The 23,621-nt window shown below is 45.4% G+C and overlaps 1 protein-coding gene across 10 annotated transcripts in view; it reads left to right on the top strand.

Annotated features, from left to right (window-relative positions):
• The window catches only part of LOC117539835 (RNA binding protein fox-1 homolog 3-like), a 440,361-nt gene extending 418,525 nt beyond the window's left edge, over positions 1 to 21,836 (top strand). For 3 of the 10 annotated variants that reach the window (XM_034206182.1, XM_034206178.1, XM_034206183.1), the window contains 9 exons: positions 3,084 to 3,137; positions 5,815 to 5,907; positions 6,605 to 6,665; positions 6,750 to 6,803; positions 11,716 to 11,848; positions 13,044 to 13,083; positions 15,305 to 15,363; positions 18,702 to 18,780; positions 20,857 to 21,836. In XM_034206182.1, the coding sequence (XP_034062073.1) occupies positions 3,084 to 3,137; positions 5,815 to 5,907; positions 6,605 to 6,665; positions 6,750 to 6,803; positions 11,716 to 11,848; positions 13,044 to 13,083; positions 15,305 to 15,363; positions 18,702 to 18,780; positions 20,857 to 20,901 (618 nt within the window). In that variant the 3' untranslated portion in view covers positions 20,902 to 21,836. Of the gene's footprint in view, positions 1 to 3,083; positions 3,138 to 5,814; positions 5,908 to 6,604; positions 6,666 to 6,749; positions 6,804 to 11,715; positions 11,849 to 13,043; positions 13,084 to 14,637; positions 14,704 to 15,304; positions 15,364 to 18,701; positions 18,781 to 20,856 lie in introns of all 10 variants that reach the window. The other 7 variants (XM_034206177.1, XM_034206175.1, XM_034206176.1 and 4 more) reach the window with 6 other exon arrangements.
• The last annotated feature ends 1,785 nt before the right edge of the window (positions 21,837 to 23,621 follow it).

The following is a 23,621-nucleotide window of genomic DNA, read 5'->3' as shown; positions in this document are numbered from 1 at the left end:
CCCTGGCTGTGGCTTTATGAATAGCAGAAAACATGGCTGCTCTCCTTCTCCCTTTCTCCCTATGATTGTTGGCTTTATTGTTCCCAGCTCTGGTGCAGGTCGTGCGGAATCCAAATCGCCTCAGTAATTAGCTCTGAGGCTTTGTGTGCCTGGCTCGCAGATATACGATATAAAATTGATCGCGGCCCACCCAGTCCCCCCTCAATCACCCTGCTCACTGACGTATCGCCCGCTCCGTCCTGTTTCATGCCCCACCCAACTTGGTGGTTGGCATTGTGGGATTGATTGTCTTGGGTAGCACTTGGCACAGAGCAAGCTGGTCCGCTCCACCCTCTGACATGGCCTCCACAATGGGCCTTTGTGTGATCAGCGTGTGCAAAGCCTCATCCCTCTAGCTCTAATGGCTTCTGGAGCGCCACCGGCTCAATACGCCATTACTGTTGCGCATGAGTGAAACCCACAGACATGCAGCGGGGGGAAAGACAGAGGAGAAGGAGAGTGGAGGTGCTGCACAAGGAAAGCCCCAGCCAGGAGCTCCATCTGCTCCCCTGTCACACTGAGAAACTCTCCCCGGTGTCGGCGCCCCGAAAACAAGAAGGGAGGGACCACACTCTACCCCGCACGCCACAGGGTTAAGGGTGTGAAGAAACCTGTGAGCCTTTAACGAGGCGCTGAATGAAGAGCTCATTAGGACGACCACAGCGGACCTTAATCAGTAATTAGAAACTGTGATCTCTGAGAGCTAGCAAGTGCGGGGGGAAATGAAAACACTCCAAGCGCAAGTGAGCTATGCGCGGAGCCCATGCTGTGCCGCTCAAGGGTGCCCTCGTTTGTGCGACTGGGTTCTTCAGTGGCGCTTCTCTCAGTGCATGTAAGGGCTCTCACAGCATACCCCCGGAGCAATCAGGACCTCTGCCCTCCCCCCATCCTGCTGTCACGCTGACTGCTGGGTGTGTGAGCATGCTCAACACTGCCACTTTGCTGTTTGAATACACAGGGGCTGCCGGAGCGTAATTATAGGTTTCTTAAGAGCTTAAAGATATTCAAGCAAATCAAAGGTGGAGGCACACTGTGGCAGGCGTATGGCTTTGAACACACAGTGTATTGTTGATTCATTTATGGGGAAGGCACACAAGGCCACACTGCGTCACCACTGTGTTTTAGCTCCATAGCTGCGTGTATACTTTTCATGTTTGCCAGCCGTTTTTTAACTTCTACAATTCCTGGTTTATTTCTGCAGGAATATTAAAGATGCAGAATCCTTTAGCTGTATGTAAAATAGAAAATCAGCTGATACATGAAAATAATACTTCCACATTTCTTACGTGCAGCAGCATGATTTGCCAAATCTGCAATAATACGGGATAAATAGGGTAAAACAAGCGCCCTCTGGTATGGTCTTGTAACGTGCTGCTCTTAACTGCATCTTCGTATTGATATTGAATCGTCTCAGCCGTGTATGGATGTATGGACGGATCGAGCTGCAGCCTCTTAGATGACGTCAGTCTTTCTGGTCCCTCTGGAGACTCCTCCCATTGAAGCTATTGTTTATCGGCTCTGCTGATGCAGCTGTTTGTGTGTGTGTGTGTGTGTGTGTGTGTGTGTGTGTGTGTGTGTGTGTGTGTGTGTGTGTGTGTGTGTGTGTGTGTGTGTGTGTGTGTGTGTGTGTGTGTGTGTGTGTGTGTGTGTGTGTGTGTGTGTGTGTGTGTGTGTGTGTGTGTGTGTGTGTGTGTGTGTGTGTGTGTGTGTGTGTGTGTGTGTGTGTGTGTGTGTGTGTGTGTGTGTGTGTGTGTGTGTGTGTGTGTGTGTGGGTGGGGATAGGAGTGCATGAGATCACTGGTGAGCAGCGAGCAGTCCCCAGCGCCATGTGGAAATCCTGAAAGACGACTTCCACTGAAACTAATTAATCGACGCCACAAGCCCATTACGCTCGGTTAAAACAATTAGCATCTGCACATTGCGTGGGGGAAGCATTGTCATCTCAGGCGAGAAAGGGGCATCACGCTGGGATATAAATGCCTTGTGTGTGTGATCGAGCCAATGCTTCCCATTCGAATCAATGGAGCTGAGCGCCATATGAGGCAGATGTGCGGATAGGATCTATGGAATAGTTTATATAGGGGAGGAAATCTGCTGAAACAGAGGAGGAATCAAACAACCAAGCACTGTTTTCCCTTTAAGTCAGTGTGTTCAGAGCGTTTTCAAGTGGAAGGGGACATGTGCTAACGCATAAACCCTCACCTCTTCAAGCCACTCACTTCAGCTAGATAATAGCCAGCTCCTCCTAACCCCTATTAGTGGCTCAGTCAAACGATCCATCCATTCCCATTGAGCGTCGACCACATGGAAGGCCCATTTCTTCCCTGTTGTGCCGAAATGAAGGCGACGCGGACCGCTTGACAGGGTAATTACTTTTAATGAAATAATACGGCCATTGTAGACAGCAATTAAAAGTCGCTCTCACTCCACTCATTAGAGGAACTTACAGTTTACTTTCATTCCTCTGTTTTCTAATGATCCGAATGCAGGCCTTTAAATGGAAAGGCTGGAGCATGTTAACCCCTGGGGACCGGCCCCTTAGGTCCTGTTGACTGTGGGAGCACACAAACAAAGACAGAGAAAGAGAGGAATATAAAAAGGAAGGAAAGTCTGATCCGCCGTTATCTGCTCAGAAAAGTTTTCCCCAGCTGATCATGAAGGTGGAGGAGTTTCCATATCTCAACTTCAAAATCGAATCTGATGCTTTTTGTGTGGGTGTTTACGGGAAAACAAACAGCAGAAGAGCTCCTATGTAATCAAAGTTCCAGTCTTTTTTACTGTGATCTCATTTCAAATTGTATCGAAATACAAACACGCATTAAAGCAGCGGCTACTGGTTCTCTTTCTAAAGCACGCCAAACCGGCTTCAAGAACTGTTTGCCTAGCTAACAAATGCAAATTGACCACCGTCTCCTCACAAAAGTAGCATTTCCATATTGCCTTAATGGTTTTTTCTTTCTCCAGCCGTCCTTCTCATGAATTCGCAGTCGGCGAGGCTTTTCTAACTCCATCTCCCCTCTTCTCTTTCTCTTTTCTCTCCGCAGCAATTTGGAAAGATTTTAGATGTGGAGATTATCTTTAATGAGCGAGGATCCAAGGTAAGTGAACTAGAACACCAGCTGCTTCATTACCATGTACTTCTTCTGTTTCCTAATGATGGCATTAGTGTAGTGTGTACATTGGCGGAGGGTAGTGGTCCCTAAGCCCTAAGAGGGTAGTGGTCCCTAAGCCTGGTCCTGGAGAGCCTCTCCGTCTCCCTCCCTCTTGTTTTTGTTGTTGCAGCTCTAACCCAAGTTGTGAATCATTAGCCCTGTCAATCAATTCATTATTGAGCTGTTTCACAATTCACTTAATCCAGCAGCAGGCTGCAGGTCCTGAAGCTTATGGAATTGAAACGCCTTGTTTAGGGAGTGGGTGTTTGAAGCCTGGGTGTTGCTCCTACATTATTCAGGGTTTTCTCATTTTGTTTTTTACATATACTATAATTCAGTATAGGAGTTCTCTGGGGTGTTTTGCAAAGAAATGCTAGTTTAGCTAAATTACAATTCCAAGGCTAATCCTACTTCCAGCTCAAGCTTTGGACAAACAGGACCTCACGTGTTTGTTGTGTGGAAGCTTTCGCACATTTAATTAATGCCTACACACAAGCTAATTCAATGTGATTTTTGAAGTAGCCAGTTAAAGGACAAGCTCATGAAAAGACCACAACCAGCAACGTGTCGGTCCGTCTCTTCGGCTCTAAGTCCAATTGTTCCCATTGATGCTGGAAGTCTTTCAAATTGGGTCACAGATAATAAAAAACAAATGTAAAGGCTTAAAATGTTCCTTGAAAAGCTGGGAACTGTAGTTTGTAGTTACTTAAAGAATAGTAACAAAGGTGCTGCTGTTGAGGACTACTTTCAGCAGCGGATTATTCCACATGTACATTCCATCAACACGACGGCCCACAATATATGAAATTGTCAATTATTCTACACTGTGAGTTTGTGATGTGTTTAATCAACAATGGCACAGAGGAATACCATTTAACACGCTCTGACTGCACAGGAAATACTGTGGCTTTGGTCTTTTTATGGAATTATGCAAGAATACAGAATATGTAGACAGCCCAATCCTTTAAAGTCATTGAAATGTATTTCTTGTAATCTTAATCTTGATTATGTCAAAAAATCCGAACCCCTGAAGCAATAACTCCAATAACCCAGCAGTAGCATAGCCAAAGCGGCGCATTGTGCTGCAGTATCAGTCTCCTAACCACCTACCATGGACAGGTGAGGCCCGCGGTGGTGCGAACAGCCGAGTGCTACTCATCCAGCTGTTCATTTAATAGAGTGCACTAAGCTCCACAGCTTTCCATTCATAAAGGAGACAGGATCCCTGGCTGGGTGTTGAGGCATGAATACTATTGATTCCCATTCATACCTGGGAGTAGTTTGGGCCGGTACACAGGCATGCAGGGAGCCTGGGAGCCGCTGCACTCAGCCCCCTCTGCCAGACAAGATTGAGCACCGGATAAACCTGCCTCCTCCGCCGTAACAAGCATTTATTGTTTGTGCCCTACAAAGCCATTACCCATGATGCCTCTCTTTCTCCCCGCACCCTGTGTGCTATATAATGAACCTACCAGGCCATTAATAAACAATCTATTTCCTATGAAGCTTTGGCAATTTGCATTCAATATGTTTGTCTCCTTTGAAAAATGGTGGCTCCACTCGCCCCTCTTGTAAGCTAATTATTTGTGCATGATAAAAAAAAAATGAAAAAAAATGGAGGGGGTAACAGTCGGGTGAATGTCCAAAGGATTAATTTTGCCCTCAATTCCTTTTTTGAATTTATTTCTTTATCTCTCTTCCCCCCAAGGACAGGTCTTGTGTTATTTATGCTGGAAATAGCAACCTCTGAGATCCTGTGTATGCATACGAGATCACGCCGCTCGCCATCTCTCACATGTATTACATCCTCAAGCAATTATCAGGCAGCGCCGGCCATGCCCCCCCCCCCCCCCCCCTCCTGCCTCTACAAGTATATATAGAAACCAAAGGAATGGGACTTGGCCGGCATATCTCATTGCTGCTGCTGCTGCTGCTGCTGCTGCTGCTATAGAGCTCAGGTCCACATAACTCAAGGAAGTGACAAACCCCCCCAGGGAAGAAGGGAGGGGGAAGGATTTTATTTTGGGGGGGGGATAGAAATGCAAGGTATATTTTGGTCAGGGTGTAAAGTCAATATCTTTATCACAGATGGATGGTATTTGCGGCGACACCATTCACTTTTTTGTCCTTTTCAAAGAAGGGAATTACAAATAGTCAAAGCTCAGGTTAACATGTCCCCCAAGGATTCATTCACTCCTTCTCCCACGTCTTCAAAGGGGCTCGTTTGAGCGACCGCGCTGCCCAAAATGTGTGTTGATAATTACACCACTATTATGGCAGCTAACACAGCGTTTTGCATCCGCTGCCTCCTGACATTCACCCGTGGCACAGGTGCCGTGGCGTTTAATTGGGTAAAGCAGGCAGGCTTGTTGGTGTTGTTGTGCGGGGTCATGTCACCGTTATCCTCTCCTCCTCGGATCTCTCTGTTTGTTGTTTCCTGACGCCTCACTAACTGCCTCTAATTAATCTGGCTGCTTACAACTCGACTCTGCCGCCGCTGCTGCTGCTGCTACTCCTGTCTTCTCACCTCTTTTTTTCCCTCTCTCCCCTTTCTTTTTTTCTGTGTTTGTGTGTGTCCATCCTTTCCTACTCTCCTTTCTCTATCCTAACCTGGCGCTCTCAGGGCTTTGGGTTTGTAACTTTCGAAACAAGCACAGATGCCGATCGTGCGCGGGAGAAACTAAATGGTACAATCGTAGAGGGACGCAAAATAGAGGTGCTTTCCTTTTTCCCCCGCCTCTTTTAACCATCATTTTCTACTTCCTGCCTGCTGCCTTCTAAATGTACCCATAAAGCCATTCATTAGCATGAGGATGCCGTGTGTACGTGTGGATATTTGCATCCCTGTGTGCCTGGAAACATGCATGCATAATGGTGCATATAACTTGAGTGGAATGTGGGGTCCATACGTGGACACGCTACTTGTCCATCATTACCTGGAAATGCAGAATGAATGCATGCCATCATCCTCTGGGTCCCTGTCAAATCTGAGAAGCCTTGTCACCATCGTTTAGTGTTGCCTGCTCTTATTCTGCTCTTGTTTACGATGAGCCGAGTCCCCCCCCCCCCCCCCCCCGAGTCATTCTCATCAGGTCAATAGAAGAAAATCTAAAAATGTCTTTTGGAATTCATTTGTTTATCCAACCAATTACTGAATCTGAAAGTTGTTTTGTATTCATACCTGTGGGTAATTGGTGCATGCCTTCCCCCCAATTCACAATAACTTGGTAATACGTAAGGCATGATGAATACATTCCTGCACGGGTGAGCCAAACTCACACCAAAGTGCTACATTGTTTTATCTTTTTATGAATTTCTCTTTATTTGTCTTGGTATGCTGCTTGCTTTTTGCCCGTGCTCGATATATAGAGGTTGTGAAGGTGGGTGATAACAGTCTGTGTTGCTTTGAACAGGTGAACAACGCAACAGCACGAGTGATGACAAACAAAAAAGTGGCCAACCCTTACACGAACGGTAAGCTCCAGACAGTATCGTAAAACTTAAAAATAATCAGGTTTTTCGTTCTCATTTTCAGTTTTCACTTTTTTCCTTCACCAGGCTGGAAGCTGAATCCAGTGGTGGGAGCTGTCTACGGTCCTGAACTGTATGCCGGTAAGAGAACTTACAGCGTGTGCAGCTCTGAATGTTGAACGTTGTTTTCCCTCCCTCTCCAACCTCACGCGCCGCACCATACCTGAGGCCACTTTCAGCCACAACCAATCCCGATCTGACCCCTGCATTTCTCCAATCGAGCTCATCCTGCACCTGCTGAACATGAAATGCCCCTCAAATCAAAGTGAATCTGAGAGCGTGGCAGATAAGCAGTGGATGATCCAAGCTTCTCTGAGTGGCTGAGGGAGCCTGAGCCATTGTTTGCGCCGTGTGCAACTGTAAAGCTGAAAAAAAAATGATTTCAAGAGCAGGCGCCCCTGCAACTGTTATCAGATTGTGGAGGCTGCTGCTGTGGATGGATTTGCCAAGTGCGCCAGATTGACTTTTACAGAGCTAACCGAATAAGGGAGATTGAGTGAGCGATATTGTTGGCACCTACCCTGTCGAAGGCCGCTATTCCTTCTGCTCTCCGTAATGGAGGAATGAGATGAGCTCAGTGGGGTTTTCCCTATCTCTCTCTGCCTCGACATGCCAGCTTTATTGCTGTATGTTATATGAACCCTTTGCATTTTAATGAGGGGGAAATGGTACTATTTCATTTGGAAGAAGTGCTGAGCACATTGCGCCACTTTAACGGCTTTCCTTTCTGCTCATTAGACTAAAATCTGTTCATTCCCCGGACAGCTTTACGGCGAACCTCTAAATAACTGTCCATGACAGAAAGCAGTCATCTATCATTTTTATTTCATTCCCAACCCCTCACCCCCTCCGTGCCTCCTCCTTCCCCCCTAACACTCCCTCGGTTTCGACATCTTCCCCTGATAATTATTCACGCACATAAACACGCACACATCCCTTCGAAGGTGCTCAAACAGGTACCGGGAAAAATGTCACTAAATGACACATGCGGACATTAAGTAACTTGTGTAAACAGTCATTTCACTGACCTATATGCTCACAACACTGCCCCCTTTTTTTCACGCAGACCAAAGCATTCCAGCATACAGAAATAGATAACCTATGTAGAACACAGACACTAATACATGTCCCCGCTTCTGTGCACACTTTCTCCGTTTTGCACCCACACACACTCACGCACACACACACACTTCCCAAATCATCTCATAAATCAGAGGGAGTGTGGTCCACCACTCCAGGCAGGGGAAGCAGGAGGGGTTGGGTGATTTATTGGCTGCTAATTTTTCAAGTCGTCTTGACATGGCACTGGAGTTTGCCAAGCCTAAACGACAACATATGCTTGCCAGCTGGGAAGATGGGATACATAAATAAGAGATACATTTTTTAAACAAACCCGCCCTAATGAGCAGCAAAGAGCCGCTTTTGCTCTGAAAAAAAACAAAAAAATAACAGATCATGCTTTTTGACTTCTTCCCACCTTATGAGCATCACAGGATTCAGGACATACTCCAGAATCATCATAGCTACAGTTAATATACTTTTGGTGGGAGTAAAGTGGGATATAAAAGCGATTAATCACTGTTTATCAGTCCTCATTTCTGTGCGGGAGATCAGTGAAATTGGGAGCCATAAATCCTGGCTCGGTGACAGCACACTTCGTCTCCATTCGTCCTGGCGCTACAGGTTTATTGTCCTCAAAACCCATTCAGGAGAATGACGGATGAGAGCCTCACGCCGGCTCCCCGCTCTTAACCTCTTCCAGGGTAGATTGGCTCCTCCTACTGATGGAGAAGTGGGGGGGGGGTGGGGAGTCCACATCCTCTTGTTTCCACCTAAAAACTCCCTCAGAAGCCTGGACAAAGGAGCAGGCTGATTGGATTCCCAGTCAAATGGAGGCAATAAAAACATAGCAATGAGACAAATCATGGCATCCAAGATCTGTGCTCACCTTTTCCTCCTTTACTGTGCGCTGATCTGGAACACTGTTTGTAGAACAAACCCCAGATTTAGTCCTGCACTAACTCCTATATATATAGGTACATCTATGCTTAACAACAACCATCTGTCTGCCCTTTCCCTGGTCCCTTGTACTGGCTTAATGGCACCTGTGCACCTTACAGTTCAAATGATGCATACAGTGATTGTGTGTGAAGCTAAAGCTAGCACAGAAATGAACAGGAAGTGTGTTTAAATAATGTTTTAAGTCATGCATATTAGTATTTACATCTTCATCTATGTGCATATGTTTTGTGCACATGCAGATCTGTAGGCCTAAAATCACTTTTAATTGGCATTCATTTTATTTTTTCAACATTTATTTTTTAAAAAACAATTGCTGACAAAAATGACACATCAAAGGATGGATTAAAGTGTAAAAAGCATTGAAATGCAGATGCATGTTGCACTATTTAGCTCTTTTGACAACAATTGGCCGACTTATCTGGATTGTTCCTCTAGTTGGATGTGTTCAGCACCATGGACAGCTGCCACTTAGAAATCCCTTCATATGGCCAGTTCCCCTCAGGCTGACAGAGAGGGACTCTCCTCTGCAGCTGATTCCTATGGAGACAAGTAGCTTTTCACAGTGTCTGCTACTAAGGTGGAGTTTTCTTGAGTACTTGTGTAAAGCTAGCAGCTGTATAAATGACAGAAAAGAAAGGCTAATTGCTTATTATAAGTAGACAGATCCCTTCATTGTTGGAGTGTACGTTAGGGGGATAATTAAGCTCCAGACTCTTGATTAGATTAAGCTGTTTTCGGTCCCCAGTGCGTGGATTAAGTACTCGTTGCCCGATGTATTTGAGCAGGAAGTATTAGAGAGATCAACCTTGTGGAAGATCAGATCTTTCTTTATGGGAGCGGGTTATGACCCCATCATTGGCACAGAGCTGGATTACCTCAGGTCCAACTGGCTCTGCAGGTATTGAGCTTCTCCCAGGTTGACACATATGACATATGAGGTGCAGCGTGACCCCGCCGCCCTCCAGCGCATAACTCATATTTTCTCCATTCCCCCCTCCTGGAAAAAGGTGTTTGACTTTGGTGGCTAGACCAGGTTTGTGCTCTCATACACCGTAGCTGTTGTTGCTTTTCACGGGCTTACCCAGGTGTGACAGTGCCTTTGATTTATGGGTTATTATTGAAGCAGTGTAGCCTATCGCCAACTCATTATAAGTTTACATTCACATACATCACCGCAAGCATATTGCATACACATTTCCAAAAAAGAAAGGGTTGGACTTTCTGGGGCCTAGGTGTAGTAGCGATTTGTTAAGAAGAGAAGGGAAAAAAAACCTCGGAAACTATCAAAGAGGATTGTTTTTGCCCTTTAGCAAACCACACTCAGATGTCCACTGCTCCAAAAAAAGAGACTAATTTAAATGTCAAGGTCAGCATTATAAATCACTTGGGGGAAAGGGGGCACTCTGCGAGTCCAGGCTAGTCTATTGGTACGCTGGCAGCAAACAAAGTGTTGTGCACCTTAGTGTGTGCGTTGAATGGTGGGGGGGGGGTGTTACCTGGCCAAATGAGACGCAGAGTTTGAATATGTGTGCAGACCCACTAATGGAGCGTGCTGTTAATGGCAGAAGACATTAAACCTGGCTCTCTGTGTTTTCAAAAGCACCACTAATCTGTCTCCCTGTCAGCTTTATTGAGGCAGCGGGGCTGGGGTGTGCGTCGTTCATTAGGGTGTTCACTGGCCTCGTCCACCTGCAGGGTCACACTCTGCACACGGCACGGCAACGCCCGCCCTCACTCCCTGCACGCCACCGATGTTTACACTAGCCACCATGGATCTTCATTGCATCTTCGTCTGCCATTGCGAGGAACTGCCTGCTGTCGCCTTGGCGGCAGCGGGTCCATCTCAAACACATCGGATACATGTTATTAACCTGTGATAGTCACCCCAACTGAGCACCCAACCCCCCCCCCCCCCCCAACACACCAACAAGGCCAGACCCAGAGCTCCTCTTCACGTGTCTGATTGAAAAGCGTTCTGTGATGAATTCACCGAAAACATGTCATGGAAATGAATAAAGAATAATAAGGTGAGGGTGAGGGGAGGGTGATGAGAGGGCGTCGTTGGGGATGATGAATAATGGGGATGACTGTGTTTTGATGGACTAGGCATGGGGGGGGGGGGTAAAGAACCTGGGAAGGGGGATGTGAGGGATTTTTCGATTGCTGGAAGGGAGGAGGCCAACTTAATCATGTCTAGAGATGGCTGTGTTTGTATGCACCTCCATGTAATCAGACAGCCACTGGACTGATTGAAGGTTAAGTAGAGAGCGAAGGATCACAATCGCCTGTCCTCTAATAATCTGTGACCGCGGGCATTTTGCTCACCATCACACCCCTTGCTGAAGCCCTTTAACCACAACCCCTACTCACTCACTGGTAGCCGTCAGCAGAGGACATATGTGGCCTTGTGATTGGCCAAAGATGGTCCCAGATGGGTTTGGGATGGGGTGATGCTGAGGTTTGGGCCTCGGCTGTCCAGCCCATCTGCTCCACGTTCCCTTGGGGAAGGTTCCGATCATCTAGTCGGGTTGTTCAACAACCTTCCATTCGGCTGGAGCCAAAAACCTAGAAACGCCCTCTACCTCTCCCCTGTCCACCCTCCCACTGTTCTCCTCGCTGCTAGCCCATTGTGTTGAAACTATGCAAAAGCCGTGGTGCGAAACTAGTGGTATTGCATCCATTACCTGCCTCTGCTTCAAGGCTGCCCCTCGCCAGGCACCAGGAAAGGATGCGTACAGCAAATGTGGATCCTTGCTGAGTACGGCACAAAGCAGCGAGCTGGGAAAGGGGAGAGTGCTCGATGAGGCGCACCTAGAAAAGATTAAATCTATTGTTTCCGTGTCTTCCCCATAATGCATTCTGTCATAGGCAAAGCAGTGCCACACGTCTCTCTCTAATGTATTCTGTCAAAAGGTAAGCTATGCCAAGTGGAGGATGTTTTCTGAAAGTCATTTTCTCTCCTTTTCCGTAGTAACAGGGTTTCCCTACCCTGCCACAGGCGCTACCGTGGCCTATAGGGGTGCCCACTTGCGAGGTCGAGGGCGGGCCGTGTACAACACGTTCCGCACAGCTCCACCCCCACCACCCATCCCAGCTTACGGAGCGTGAGTATTGAGTCTCTCACCTGCATGCTGAAAACAACAACACTGAGCACTTCAGACAGCGCTCAGTGTTTTCGTCGCGTTGCTGCTGTAGGATTTTCAAGCTCCAATTATGTTTGCATGCACATGCTGCAGTCTTCCATACTGAATGTAGGTGTGCCAGTCATACATTCACATTTCAAAAAGGAAACACTTCCTCCACAAGGGTTTGTGACATTTTTAGTCATTCAATATGAAAAATTCATTATAGTAAATATATATATTTAAAGTTGACATTTTATGCACATTTTTTGTTTCATATTAGTAGTTTGTGCCTATATGACACAGTACAGGCAAAAAGCTTAAAAGGGCCTCTTTAAACGTGTTAAAATAATAACACTGGTCGCTAGGTGTTGCTGTCCTTTTACTCAATTATTCCCCCTTTGTGTTATTCTACTCTGTTTGTCTCAAAGGGGTTGTACTCCTTCAGGGGGTAAAATCATTGTTGCTATCTAGGTATGTTCATCCCTTAACTCTGCCTATCCTTATGTTTGTGCTATTGACAGAAGAGGAGCTAACAAAGCCACAGGGAGAGCTGCAGAGAGCCCAGATAGCGTATTACTGGGCAGATCTCACTGGACTGTGACCAGGGTCTGTGCTGATCTCCTGGCTTTGTGCAGCCACTGCCTCACACTCGCTCTTATCAGCAGTGGTCTGTGTGGCCGTGGGAGAGGTCTGACGGGGGCCAGCCCAGGGCCCACTATAGCTGTCTATCTGTGATTGGATCAGGATCCGTCTTACTTGCAGGGAGAGACTTGCTGTCCAAGCTCAGACTAGAAAATCCCACGTGCTCTATTTTGCCCTCCCTCCCACTCCAGGGCCCTTTCGCTACTGATGGCAGCTGGTTGATTTATATAGCAGAGTCATGTAATGGTCCTTCGCTGCCTTCTTCTGTCCTCCCCTCCCCTTCTCTCCCCACCACCTCTCGACAACACTGCAGCAACTGGAAAGACAAACAATTTGACCAGAGCAGAAAATTGGACGGGGATGTGAAAGGGTTGCACTTTTTCCTTTAATGTGTCATTCATTATTTGTGGTTCAGCACACTGAAGCTGCAAAGAGCTGACCCCACAGACCCTCAAATGGTGGAAATAGGTGTAGGGCTGAGATTCAGGGGGGTTTTCGGAAACTAATGCTCCTTGTTTCTTTTATTTCACAGGGTGGTGTACCAAGATGGCTTCTATGGTGCAGAGATCTATGTAAGTACAGTTGGCTCTTCCTCCTGCCTGCTTAGATGAAACAGAAGTAAAGCAGACAAAAAGCCCAGCCCTGGAGACAAAAATGTGATCTCCTCAGCCCGCAGCGCTCCCCCAGCCTCGCTGCCAAGCCGGCGTCGATTAGGCCTCTGTCTGCTGTGCCAAGAAACCCAACAACCACATTTAAAACCCCCTCTGCTCCTCCCTCTCTCTCTCTTCTCCCTTCTCCCTTCCTATGATCTCAGACTTTGGCAAAGAGGCAGAACCCAGGCTCAGTGTCCCGTGTCAAGTCAGGTCATTTCTTACTTTAGATTTGTCTGCGTTTTTGAGGCGGCTCGTCCCTCTACTCTTCTCGTTCCTTCTTCTCTTCCGTGTTGTGTTTGTGTGTTCAATCCGAAGGGTTTGGACGGGATATCCCTGCCATGCCCCAGGGAGTCTCGCGCAGGCCTGAGAGGAGCCGGTTTCCTCCCAGCAATCACCATGTGGGAGATAAGAGGAGCGGCAGCAGATAAAGGGATTAGCCGTCCCTCTGGATGTCCGTGCAGGCAGGGTCATATCGGGGTTGGCCCTGCTGCACGTCGCCCTTGACAGAGAAAAGCATGGACGCTGTGGAGATAATGCTGAAATTACCACGCTGCCCCACTTTGACATTGGTCCAAACGTTTGCGGAGGGGATGTAATTTGTCCCTTTTATTCTGCCGCTTTTTTTTTCCGTCTGCCGAGATAGCGAGATGACAGTTGCCTCTCACTTTTGCCCAGTGTCTGGGAGCACGGTTGCTGAACCCCGGTGATATATCACTTACACACCAGCCCACATGATAGGACTGCATTTCACTGCTTTCTATTGTAGCGACATCCACCACCACAGGCGAGACCCGGGCTGTGCTCTGAGTGATATTGTTTGCCTCTCGCACTCGTTCAGCCACCTCCAGCTAAGTCCTGCACCCAGATGTCCCCTGATCACGGCCCCGGCCAGGTCGCTCCATCACTCAACCCGTCACGCCAGACCCTGGTGCTTTACTGCCATTAGTTTTGGCACTGGCCACTGCACTGCTTCAGACTGGCTGAGTGCGCGTGGAGGCCTCGAGTGACCAAGAGCAAGCCGTCCCTCAGCCCTCAGTGTCCTCCACAATCATTCAGTGGACACTGTCCTGCTGTCAAAACCAGCAAGCTGATTCGTATAGGCTTCCTTTTTGGAAATAAATTACTCGCTGACATTAGCAGAAACTGGCTGCGTATGGATTTACTCTACATACATCGCATGTGCTTATATATATATGCATGCATGCATCTCAATGTGGAAGCGCATACATACATGAATGCAGAAACACGCACTCGGCACGACAAAATAACAAATGTGCTGCACTGTTGTGTGCAGGATTTGACAATGTGGGAGAATGATTTATTGGTCCGTGTTTGTTCAGGCTGTTGCTGTAATCAGCGCAGTCCCAAGGCATGGCTGTCCCACAGGAAGTCATCTGCCTCGAGTGCTGGGACTTCCTGTGGAGTGGGATTCTCTCGCCGCGGCCCCTGACCTGATTTTTTTTTCACGTGCAGCCGCAACCGCCGCAACCACCGCACCGCTGCCTCCCTGCACCACTCTCCGTCGGACGTCTTCCCTCCGTGAGTTTTAAAAATGAATGAAAACATGCATTATTAAAAGCCACCTATCCACGGTATAGACGCAGATGGGCACACACTCCACTGGCACTAATAGAAAAACAGTGGGAGTACAGCTTCATTTCTCAAAGAGAGTAATAGCAGCACTCCACAATGAGTTCTTTAATTCCTTCCCCACTCTGGCAAATGAATACAGCGGTCCTGACTCCCCAGCGGTCCTGACTCCCCCACGGTCCGGCCGTCTCCTGCCTTCTTACCTAATTTGTGAGCCGAGGGGGTCTTGTATAGGTAAAAGGGTCTCTTCAATAATGTAGCAGCTGCGCTTCCTCAATCTAAAATATTTGGTTCACGTGGCCTCTTGTTATGCTCTTGCTGACAATGACTGACCCCCCTCCAATCTGCTGCCTCTCATTCATCCCCCTTTTGCCACCTATTGCCTCACACATCAAGCAGCGCCCTCTGGTGTCCGACGTTGCACATGCGAGCAGATACACTGCGGTGACATTTAAGGCAATCTGTGTATGAATTCTTGTTTGTGTCTGTGAGATCTACCCTTTTCTCTGTGTGTGTTTAATTATTGATTAACACTTTGCTATGTTTACAGGGAGGATATGCAGCATACAGATTTGCCCAGCCCGCCACCACCGCTGCTTACAGTGACAGGTGAGAATCCCTTCATCCATTCTTTATTTACCATAAGGGTTTTCCTAACCACTATTCCTTAACTTCATGGAAAAACATCATGGGGTTAAGTAAATATGTTCATCAGAACTTCATCAGGACCTGCCCCCATGCACACTTATGGTTTTGTTTCATGCTGGCTTTTGGACAGTGATAAATATATTCTTCATTACCAAGGTTGGAGTTGAAACAAAAATACATTTGTTGCAAAAACGCATAACTTGTTAGGCCTCCACCTCTATCGCTGAGTATTTCACCATTCAAACATGTTGAACAAGTACATTCGAAGGTAAAGGAGATTATAAAGGAAGCATTGAAACTCCTTATCATCTAGAAAAGCTGAACGGCTCTTATCACGGCTGCCACTAAAGTACTTCCGGGTCATTTCACTCCGTTAGGAACCTTCCTACGCAAAATTGTAAATTGGACCGCAACCCAGGACTTCTACATTATTATGTATTAGGTGTTGCATTAGGCCCAGATGGCATCAGAGATCAATGCATGAAACAGTGTGTGATCCCAGAGTAAGATGTTGTTATTATATACTTTTTAAAAGAGCCCCATTATGCTCCTTTTCAAGTTCATACTTGTGTTTAGTGGTTCTACTGTGAAATGTCTCCATGCTTTACATTTTCAAAACGGTCTTTATTTGTCTCATACTTCACTGTCATCAGCACCTCTTTTCACCCTCTGTCTGAAACCAGAGCCCAGTCTGCTCTGATTGGTTAGCTGGCTGGCTCTGTTGTGATTTTTCAGCCGCTTAGAGATGTAGCGCCCCTTAGCGGGTGTTACATGATGATGTCAATATGTTACAGAAGTAAACAAAGTAGTCCAATGGAGGCGTTTCAAACTCCCTCTGGAGGGAACGCAGGGATGTTTGCCTTTTCAGACCATTTACATCCTATACAACACACGGCAGGAATAACACCTAGATAACACACTACAGGAAAGGAAAAACCCTAATCATAACAGGGCCCCTTTAATGTTTTATTTTGTTCAGTAAAGCAGAGATCCTAGAGAAGGCAGATATTGCCTCCCCCCCTGCACTATAAGCAGAAGATACCAAACGTATTGCTCAATAACCAGCGTTGAGTTGAGAGTAAAATGATAGACACTCCGCACCGTGTTCGACAAGCTCTTTTTGTTAATGGGAACTTCGATTTAAAGCAACAAGTTGATCCAATATATTAATCAAGTTTGTTTTTTTTGTCAAATAGAGGGAATTACAGACTGGAGTAGAAACAGATGAGGAAGATTGAAGGAAACCGAGTGTTGAGAATACAGCAGAATGATATCGATCAATGTAGAAGTAGCAGATTTTAGTTTCAAGCAATTACAGTGCTTTCCTCCAAAAAGAATCAACAATCGTCGTCGGAGAATGTGTGTGATGAATGATCTTCTCTTGCACTTTTGTAATATTCTGTGGAGGTTATTCCGGGTTATGTTTTTTTTTTTTTTTCACCTCTCCAGTTATCTATTAGGCAAACCGTCATATTCTTTTTAGCTCGGAGCTAAAGAACACACACCGAAAAAAGAAGGACTAACCTTGTTGGACTGGATGAGAAAAGCCGTGATATATGTCGTGACTCTGTGCTTGTGATGGGAGAGTGGGTATATCACTGAGGTATTTATGAATGGCCTCAGGTCTGTAGAGGGGAGGTGGAGAGACAGAGAGCGGGGGAGAGATGGACCGGCAGGAGCTCTATCACTTCTGAGCGATGTCACTCTGGTTCAGGTGTGCTCCGTTTGAGGAGGCGTCACTGATTCATTTCGGCCCCTGAAAGCCGTTGTCAGCCGGGGATGTGGGCTGGTTTGGGAATCTAATCTGGGAAGGATTGAGCATGTCACTTGTGATAACGTACACCCTGCCTGAGAGCCTGAAGATCATATCGATAATGTAAGATTTATCAGGCCGTCGCCGCGGCTCGAATTATGAGCAGCCGTGCTCGGCGAGAGCAGAAATTGGACGGCGGATTTCTTTTTTTTCCTCTCGGAGTGATTTCATTCCTGTTTTTCTTGCCTCTGAGATTTAAAGTAATTCGCCCTCAACTTGATTGTTTTGTTTGTTTCCTTTTGAATAAGCGGTCGTGCCCATTGGATCAATAAGGGTTTGTTGCTATTGTTTACCTTATCAGACTTAACCGTAGACAATCATAGAAAGAGGTCACCAGGATTGAGGAAGGCGTGTGAAACCCCCTGAAAAATATGAAACATGTATTATCTGGAAAGCCTCCTGCAGTGCTCACAGGCTGCACTACCAAAGCCCCTTTAAGTACCTCTGCAGTTCATAGCAGTGGGCGTGATGTATCAAAGAAGCCTAGAGAGGATTGACATTGTGGAGACCCTGCCGGCCTCCATATGGCTCTGTGGAGGCTCTGCGACCTTGTGCATGGTGGTTTGACCTGCCAGGCGTCAGCACTGCCACTCTGGTGAGAGTCATTTTGTAGATGTATTAGCCTTAGAGGGCCTGTGGGGCTCAGTGCTCAGTGAAGATAAGAGGACCATGGAGACTCCCTCTGACCATCTCATGGCGCTGGCCTCCTCCCCAAGGAGCCGAGGCAGCCTTTCTGATTTCACGTCCTGCTCACTGACCTTGGGTGCTGCCGGACGTAAATGGACCGAGCCATATTTAGATCTTATATAAGTCAACGTAGCTCATGCGAGAGGCATGAGCGACTGTATGTCTTGTTGTTTCCTTTAGGAGAATTTCCTCTCCTCTCTACACTCCCGTTTTATTCCTGGTTGAGTTGGTGCCCTCAGTCCTTGGCTGGGTGTGTCTTATCTGCTCCGTGCAGACCCTCATTTGCAAGCAGGCATTGAGGGGAGAAAAAAAACCGGAGGAAAGTAAATAGAAGAATATGTGAAGTCGAATAAATAAATAAATGAGGCAGACACATCTTGTCCTGTCTCAGAAGGAAATTGGAAGGATTAGTTCCAAACCAGCAACAATGAAAAGACAGGGGCATGAGCCCAGTGTGCATTCTGGGTAAACAAGAGCAGGGTGAGAGACCAAGCCCCTGCAGCTCGTTCTTTCTTTCTCTCCGCCTCCCTCTCTCCCTGCTCATTACCTATTCCTTGCACCTAATCAAGATGACAATGAAAAGACAAGTATAATTCAGCCACCTTTGAACTCCCCTTTTTGAACCACCTTGTATAATGCAGGAAGCCCAGGAGGCCGGGGAGGGAAATAATTGATTGTGTTAGAGACTTGAAAGAGTTGACTCGAGGGCTCGAGCATTAAACAAGCATGCATAAATGTTCCGCTCTCCTCATCAATGATAGATCAATGACTGTCTTCTTCTGTTCCTCCTGTTGTGCAGCTATGGCAGAGTCTATGCAACGGCAGACCCCTACCACCACACGATTGGCCCCGCAGCCACATACAGTGTGGGGACTATGGTAAGTCTTTGAGGCCACCGCCTGTATTTCTGCGTGCACCCCGTCTGAAACACCACGACACCAGCTAGCACACACACACACACACACACACACACACACACACACACACACACACACACACACACACACACACACACACACACAATTCCAAAAATAAAGACCAGAGACTGCAGCTGTCACTGGTCTTTATTTGTGTATTTATTCATCAATAGCTTTTTGTCATGCTATCTGGCACACCCTAGTGGAGCTCAATGGTAATGCATGTTGAAATAGGCTCCGACACTTAACATACTGTATGTCGTGCCCCCCCCCCCCCCCCCCCCCATGCAATATTAATTTGACATGTTCCTGAAATGAGAATGAGTTTGTTTCCAAACCCAAACTTTGCATCTTAACATAACTACATTTCCCAGCATTCTGTTCATCCTACACACCTCACTACAGAGTGAGCTGGATCATCTTCTTTACTTTCCATTCAGTCCAACCAAACTTGAAGGCATAAGGTTGAATTGTTAATGTCTGTTTTTAGCTAGCTTTTGCAGCTACTGTAACATCAAAGATGAAAAGTGATGATAAATAAAAGAGCGTCTATTTTTTAAGCAGAGAGAGTTTCTCTTTTTAGTTTTGATGATGAAGAGGAGATGGGACCGGGCTCACAAAAACCAAACCTAGAGATTAAGGACCTTCAAACGCATGCAGCAGTGTGCCGTGGGACATAAAACAGAGCGAGACGTGGGGGGGGAGGGAGTTGTCTCGCCTTCCCCTTCGTGCCCACAAGCTTGATCCGAAGCGTGCTCTCAGCTTGAGAAATGACTCAAATTTATAATTCCGGCATGCATGCGATTTTTCACTAACATGACAATACAATAAAAGTGCGTACAGTTCCCCGGTGCAGCTGCTAGCTAAAAGCTTTCATTAATTAAGACATTTCTTTTTCCTCTTCATTTACTTAATAAATAAAAAATGTGCTTGAATGTTTTTTATTCTTTCTTCTTTTTCCTCCAAACTTCCTTCCATTTCTCTGACACTTTGATTGTTTCCTCTCAACCAAAGTAGAAGATTTTGACCAACAAAAAATACCTCATGTTGTGTGTGTTAGGAGATCAGGGAGCTAACACAAACTCGAGAGGGGGAGGAGGGGGGTGGGGGCAGGGGTTTGGTGTTGAACAAATGGCAGGGCTACTGGGAGGCAGGCTGTGCTGAGGGCCGACATCCAATAAACTCATGGGCCGAAGAGAAGGAGCAGTGTGGTTCTTAATTCTTTAATCATATTTGATTAATGGTTCTCCAGCAGAGAGGAGTCATTTTTGCATTTTAAAGCTATACAATAATTAGTTCCTCTGAGATTAAGGTTTGAGATTCTCTTTACTCACTTCCAGAGTGCAGAAGCGTCTCGTATGGATGAAAGTTTCGCACCAGAGAGAGGACTCCCCGAAATTAGGCAAAATTAGCCTTTGAAGACATTCAGTAGCCTTTGGAGTTTGTCTGAATTCCTAATTGCAGCAGAGCCACAGGAAGATGAGAGGAGGGTGTGTGTGTGTGTGTGTGTGTGTGTGTGTGTGTGTGTGTGTGTGTGTGTGTGTGTGTGTGTGTGTGTGTGTGTGTGTGTGTGTGTGTGTGTGTGTGTGTGTGTGTGTGTGTGTGTGTGTGTGTGTGTGTGTGTGTGCACGCACATGTGCACGCACAGGCCCACTCGCAGGCTTTATGTGTCTCTGCCCTAGATAGGAATGTTTCTTCATCAGTAGTAAAAACAATATGTTTTAATTCCCTTAAGAAATGAATTAAATAAATTAAAATGCGTTTCTGTAAGAAAGTGCTCTTTTTTGCACTTCCCCAATGAAACTCCATGTCCACCAATGCATCCTAAATAGTAATGACCCTTTTCCTAACACACACTCCAATTATTGGCTTAACATTTTCAACCCCACTAATGATCGTCCCGTATGGAAACTCATCATTCCGACATATATAAATAACTTTCATGGAAAAAGGAAGGAAATTTGTGGTGAAAAAGAGAAACGGACTAAAGCTGTCACCTGAATACTGATTGGTACTTTTTCATCTTTGATGTTGCAGGCTAGCCTATACAGAGGAGGGTACAGTCGCTTCACTCCCTACTAAAAGAAAGAAAAAGAAAAGACAGAGACATTACCGCAGCAAACAAACAAAACAAAAAAAACGATCTTAAAAAATAACACAAAACAACACAAAACAAGCAAAGGCCCGGTCCTTGGTGGAGAGCTAAATCAAACTAAAAGCTTCCAGGTCCCCACGCTGAGCCCCTCCCCCTGACACCCTCTCAAGCTGATTTTTCTACAACAACCTATTTGATGTCATCATTGGTCTGCTCTTGTTTTGTATTCATTTTGTGCTTTTGGTTTTCTTTTGGAAAGTGTTGTATGCACATGTGCATTACCTTGATTGCTGTATATGGGTGCTGTGTCACCATAACCAATGTGAGCCTACTGCAGCACGCATGATGCATGCTCAGAGGTGTGTGAATACGCAGCCGCTGTCCTCTGACTAAGAATATACTGGGGCATTTCTTTTTTATGATACATGCATGACAAACTGGAAACATAGCAGGTGTTATCGGTCCACGCTGATCCAATTCCAATTGTAACCTTCCATTAAGGACAAAGAGCTCGGTGTACACGCTGACTCACATGCCTCGGTAATTCTTAGCTCAAAGACGGCACTGTTCTGACTGCTTTTGTTTTTTCTTTAAACGTTGGAGTGTCCTACTGTTGTGCACTTGCAGTGGAGCCTTACTACCTGTACTATGTGGTCTGACAGCATGCAGACCACTGCCTGAAGATCAGATTTCTGTCTCACAATGCTCACACTTTGGCTCAGTCTTCTGCAAATCACTCGATGTTTATATGCAACTATTCTGCACGGTTTTAGAGGGAAGTGGAGCGTTGTGTTCAGGAACAAAAAAAACTGTTAAAATGGGGATAGAGCGTTTGTTTTTCCAACCAGCAGCCTCGGTTTGCATCGCCCATTCTATAGTTGGCAGTGATATTTGAAACATTAAATGGGGATTTGCATATCAATATTTTGGGAAATGTATTGATTGCTCTTTTATATCGTACACCCATGTTCCACTGTTATTAGACCCATATTACACTCAAGTTACAGAAATATTACACTCATATTACAGTTATTGCACCTGTAATTCACCCTTATTTTACCCATGTTGCACCAGTACTACAGCAAGATTACACTGTAATTACATTGTTAACACACCCATTTGACACACATACACAGTGCTTTTAGAAGAACACAATTCCTTCTTGTATCACACCCAACTTGGTAAACGGCAACGTCTTGTTAACTCAGTTTTTTTTAAATATGTAAAAAGTAATTTTTTTAGACCATGATGCTCCTCGAGAATTAGAGGAATGAAGTATAAAAGTGTTTTCACTGGCTAAATAGTTTGAGTCAACTTACTGTAAAATATAAAATTGGAGAAGTGCCTCTCTTTAATGTTGCATTCAAACATATGAACTACTGTTGAAATAAAGTTAGAATATTGTTCAACATAGTCAAAGGACTTTTTTAATTCTTTTTTTGGAAATCATTGGTGATGCATTATATAGGAAGGCATTTTAATATCTTACTTACATAAAATGACATATGGATATTGAGGGGAAGAATTGGTAGATACATCAAGATAAATTACAATCTCAGAAGCTTGTAAATAGGAGTTATTAGACGGATTAGTGCAATTAATCAATTAACTGGTAAATCCATCATAAGAAAATTAACATTATGGATCCAACTTTATCTTTATCATTTTAATCTACATCCCTTTAGTTTTAATCTGCCTTCCTCATTTTTGCAGAATAAACAAATTGCTAAATAGTTGCAGATGAACGTAATTTGCAGAAGACTTGGCACTAACACCACGGCAGATGAATTGTACTCAAGGTGCGCTGTATTATCACAAACACACTGATACGCAGTAAGGACACAGCACGGAGGTGGCTGAACCCGACAGGGGGCTGTTCTGCATAGAGTCTCTTTTTTAAACATTTCACAAAATGTTTTACCTCAGGATAAACTAACTGATCACACACAACAATACAGTGCTACACACTCCTCAGCAGGCAGGATAGTTTAATTTAACACAACCAGCAGGTTTGTCCTCTTAGCAAACACAGCTTTCTATACGAGATGATTTGTTGTTCAAGCAGAGACCCCAAAAGAGGACGATAAAAAACGACTGTACTGTTGTTCTTTATTAAAGCTACTGTATTATATATATGTAGACATATACTGTATAACTAAGTTTACACTGCATACTCACACGTACAGTACGATATATTCTAAAAGAACCCAGGAGACGTGATGTAAATGTGTAGAGTGCAGCAGAGCTCGACTCTTAGTCCACATACAGTGGTTGCATTGGCTTCTATTACAACTGTGTGCTACGTGAGGCAGATTGAAAATAAAAATCTCTGTGTAGCTGTTAGCGGTTCAAGATTTCACTGCAGCTAGGAATACAACTCAAAGCTATTGCTGACAGTATTTTATTTATATGTACTCACAAAAGTGTTTGTGGTCTCAGAAAAAAAAATCAACTTTGTTGCACTTTTGCTTTTCCAAACTTTACAAGATGTTACATATTTATAAAAGTATCATATACAGCTAGTTATGTCTAGTCAAGATGTTAAAACCATATGTTGTATATCAACACACACAAAAAGACAAATTAACCCATAATCTCATGAGTCTAAAAGAATCTTCACGTGGGTAAACAAATGTCGTTCTTCCTTTTATATGCTAGTACTTAGTTTTTATATGAGTCAAAGTGAACTTTGAATATTATTTTTAAC

This window comes from Gymnodraco acuticeps, unplaced genomic scaffold (assembly GCF_902827175.1).
Source record: "Gymnodraco acuticeps unplaced genomic scaffold, fGymAcu1.1, whole genome shotgun sequence".
In the NCBI taxonomy this organism is placed as follows: domain Eukaryota; kingdom Metazoa; phylum Chordata; class Actinopteri; order Perciformes; family Bathydraconidae; genus Gymnodraco; species Gymnodraco acuticeps.
The sequence above is the reverse complement of the archived record's forward strand: the minus strand, read 5'-3'. Positions and strand labels throughout refer to the sequence as shown.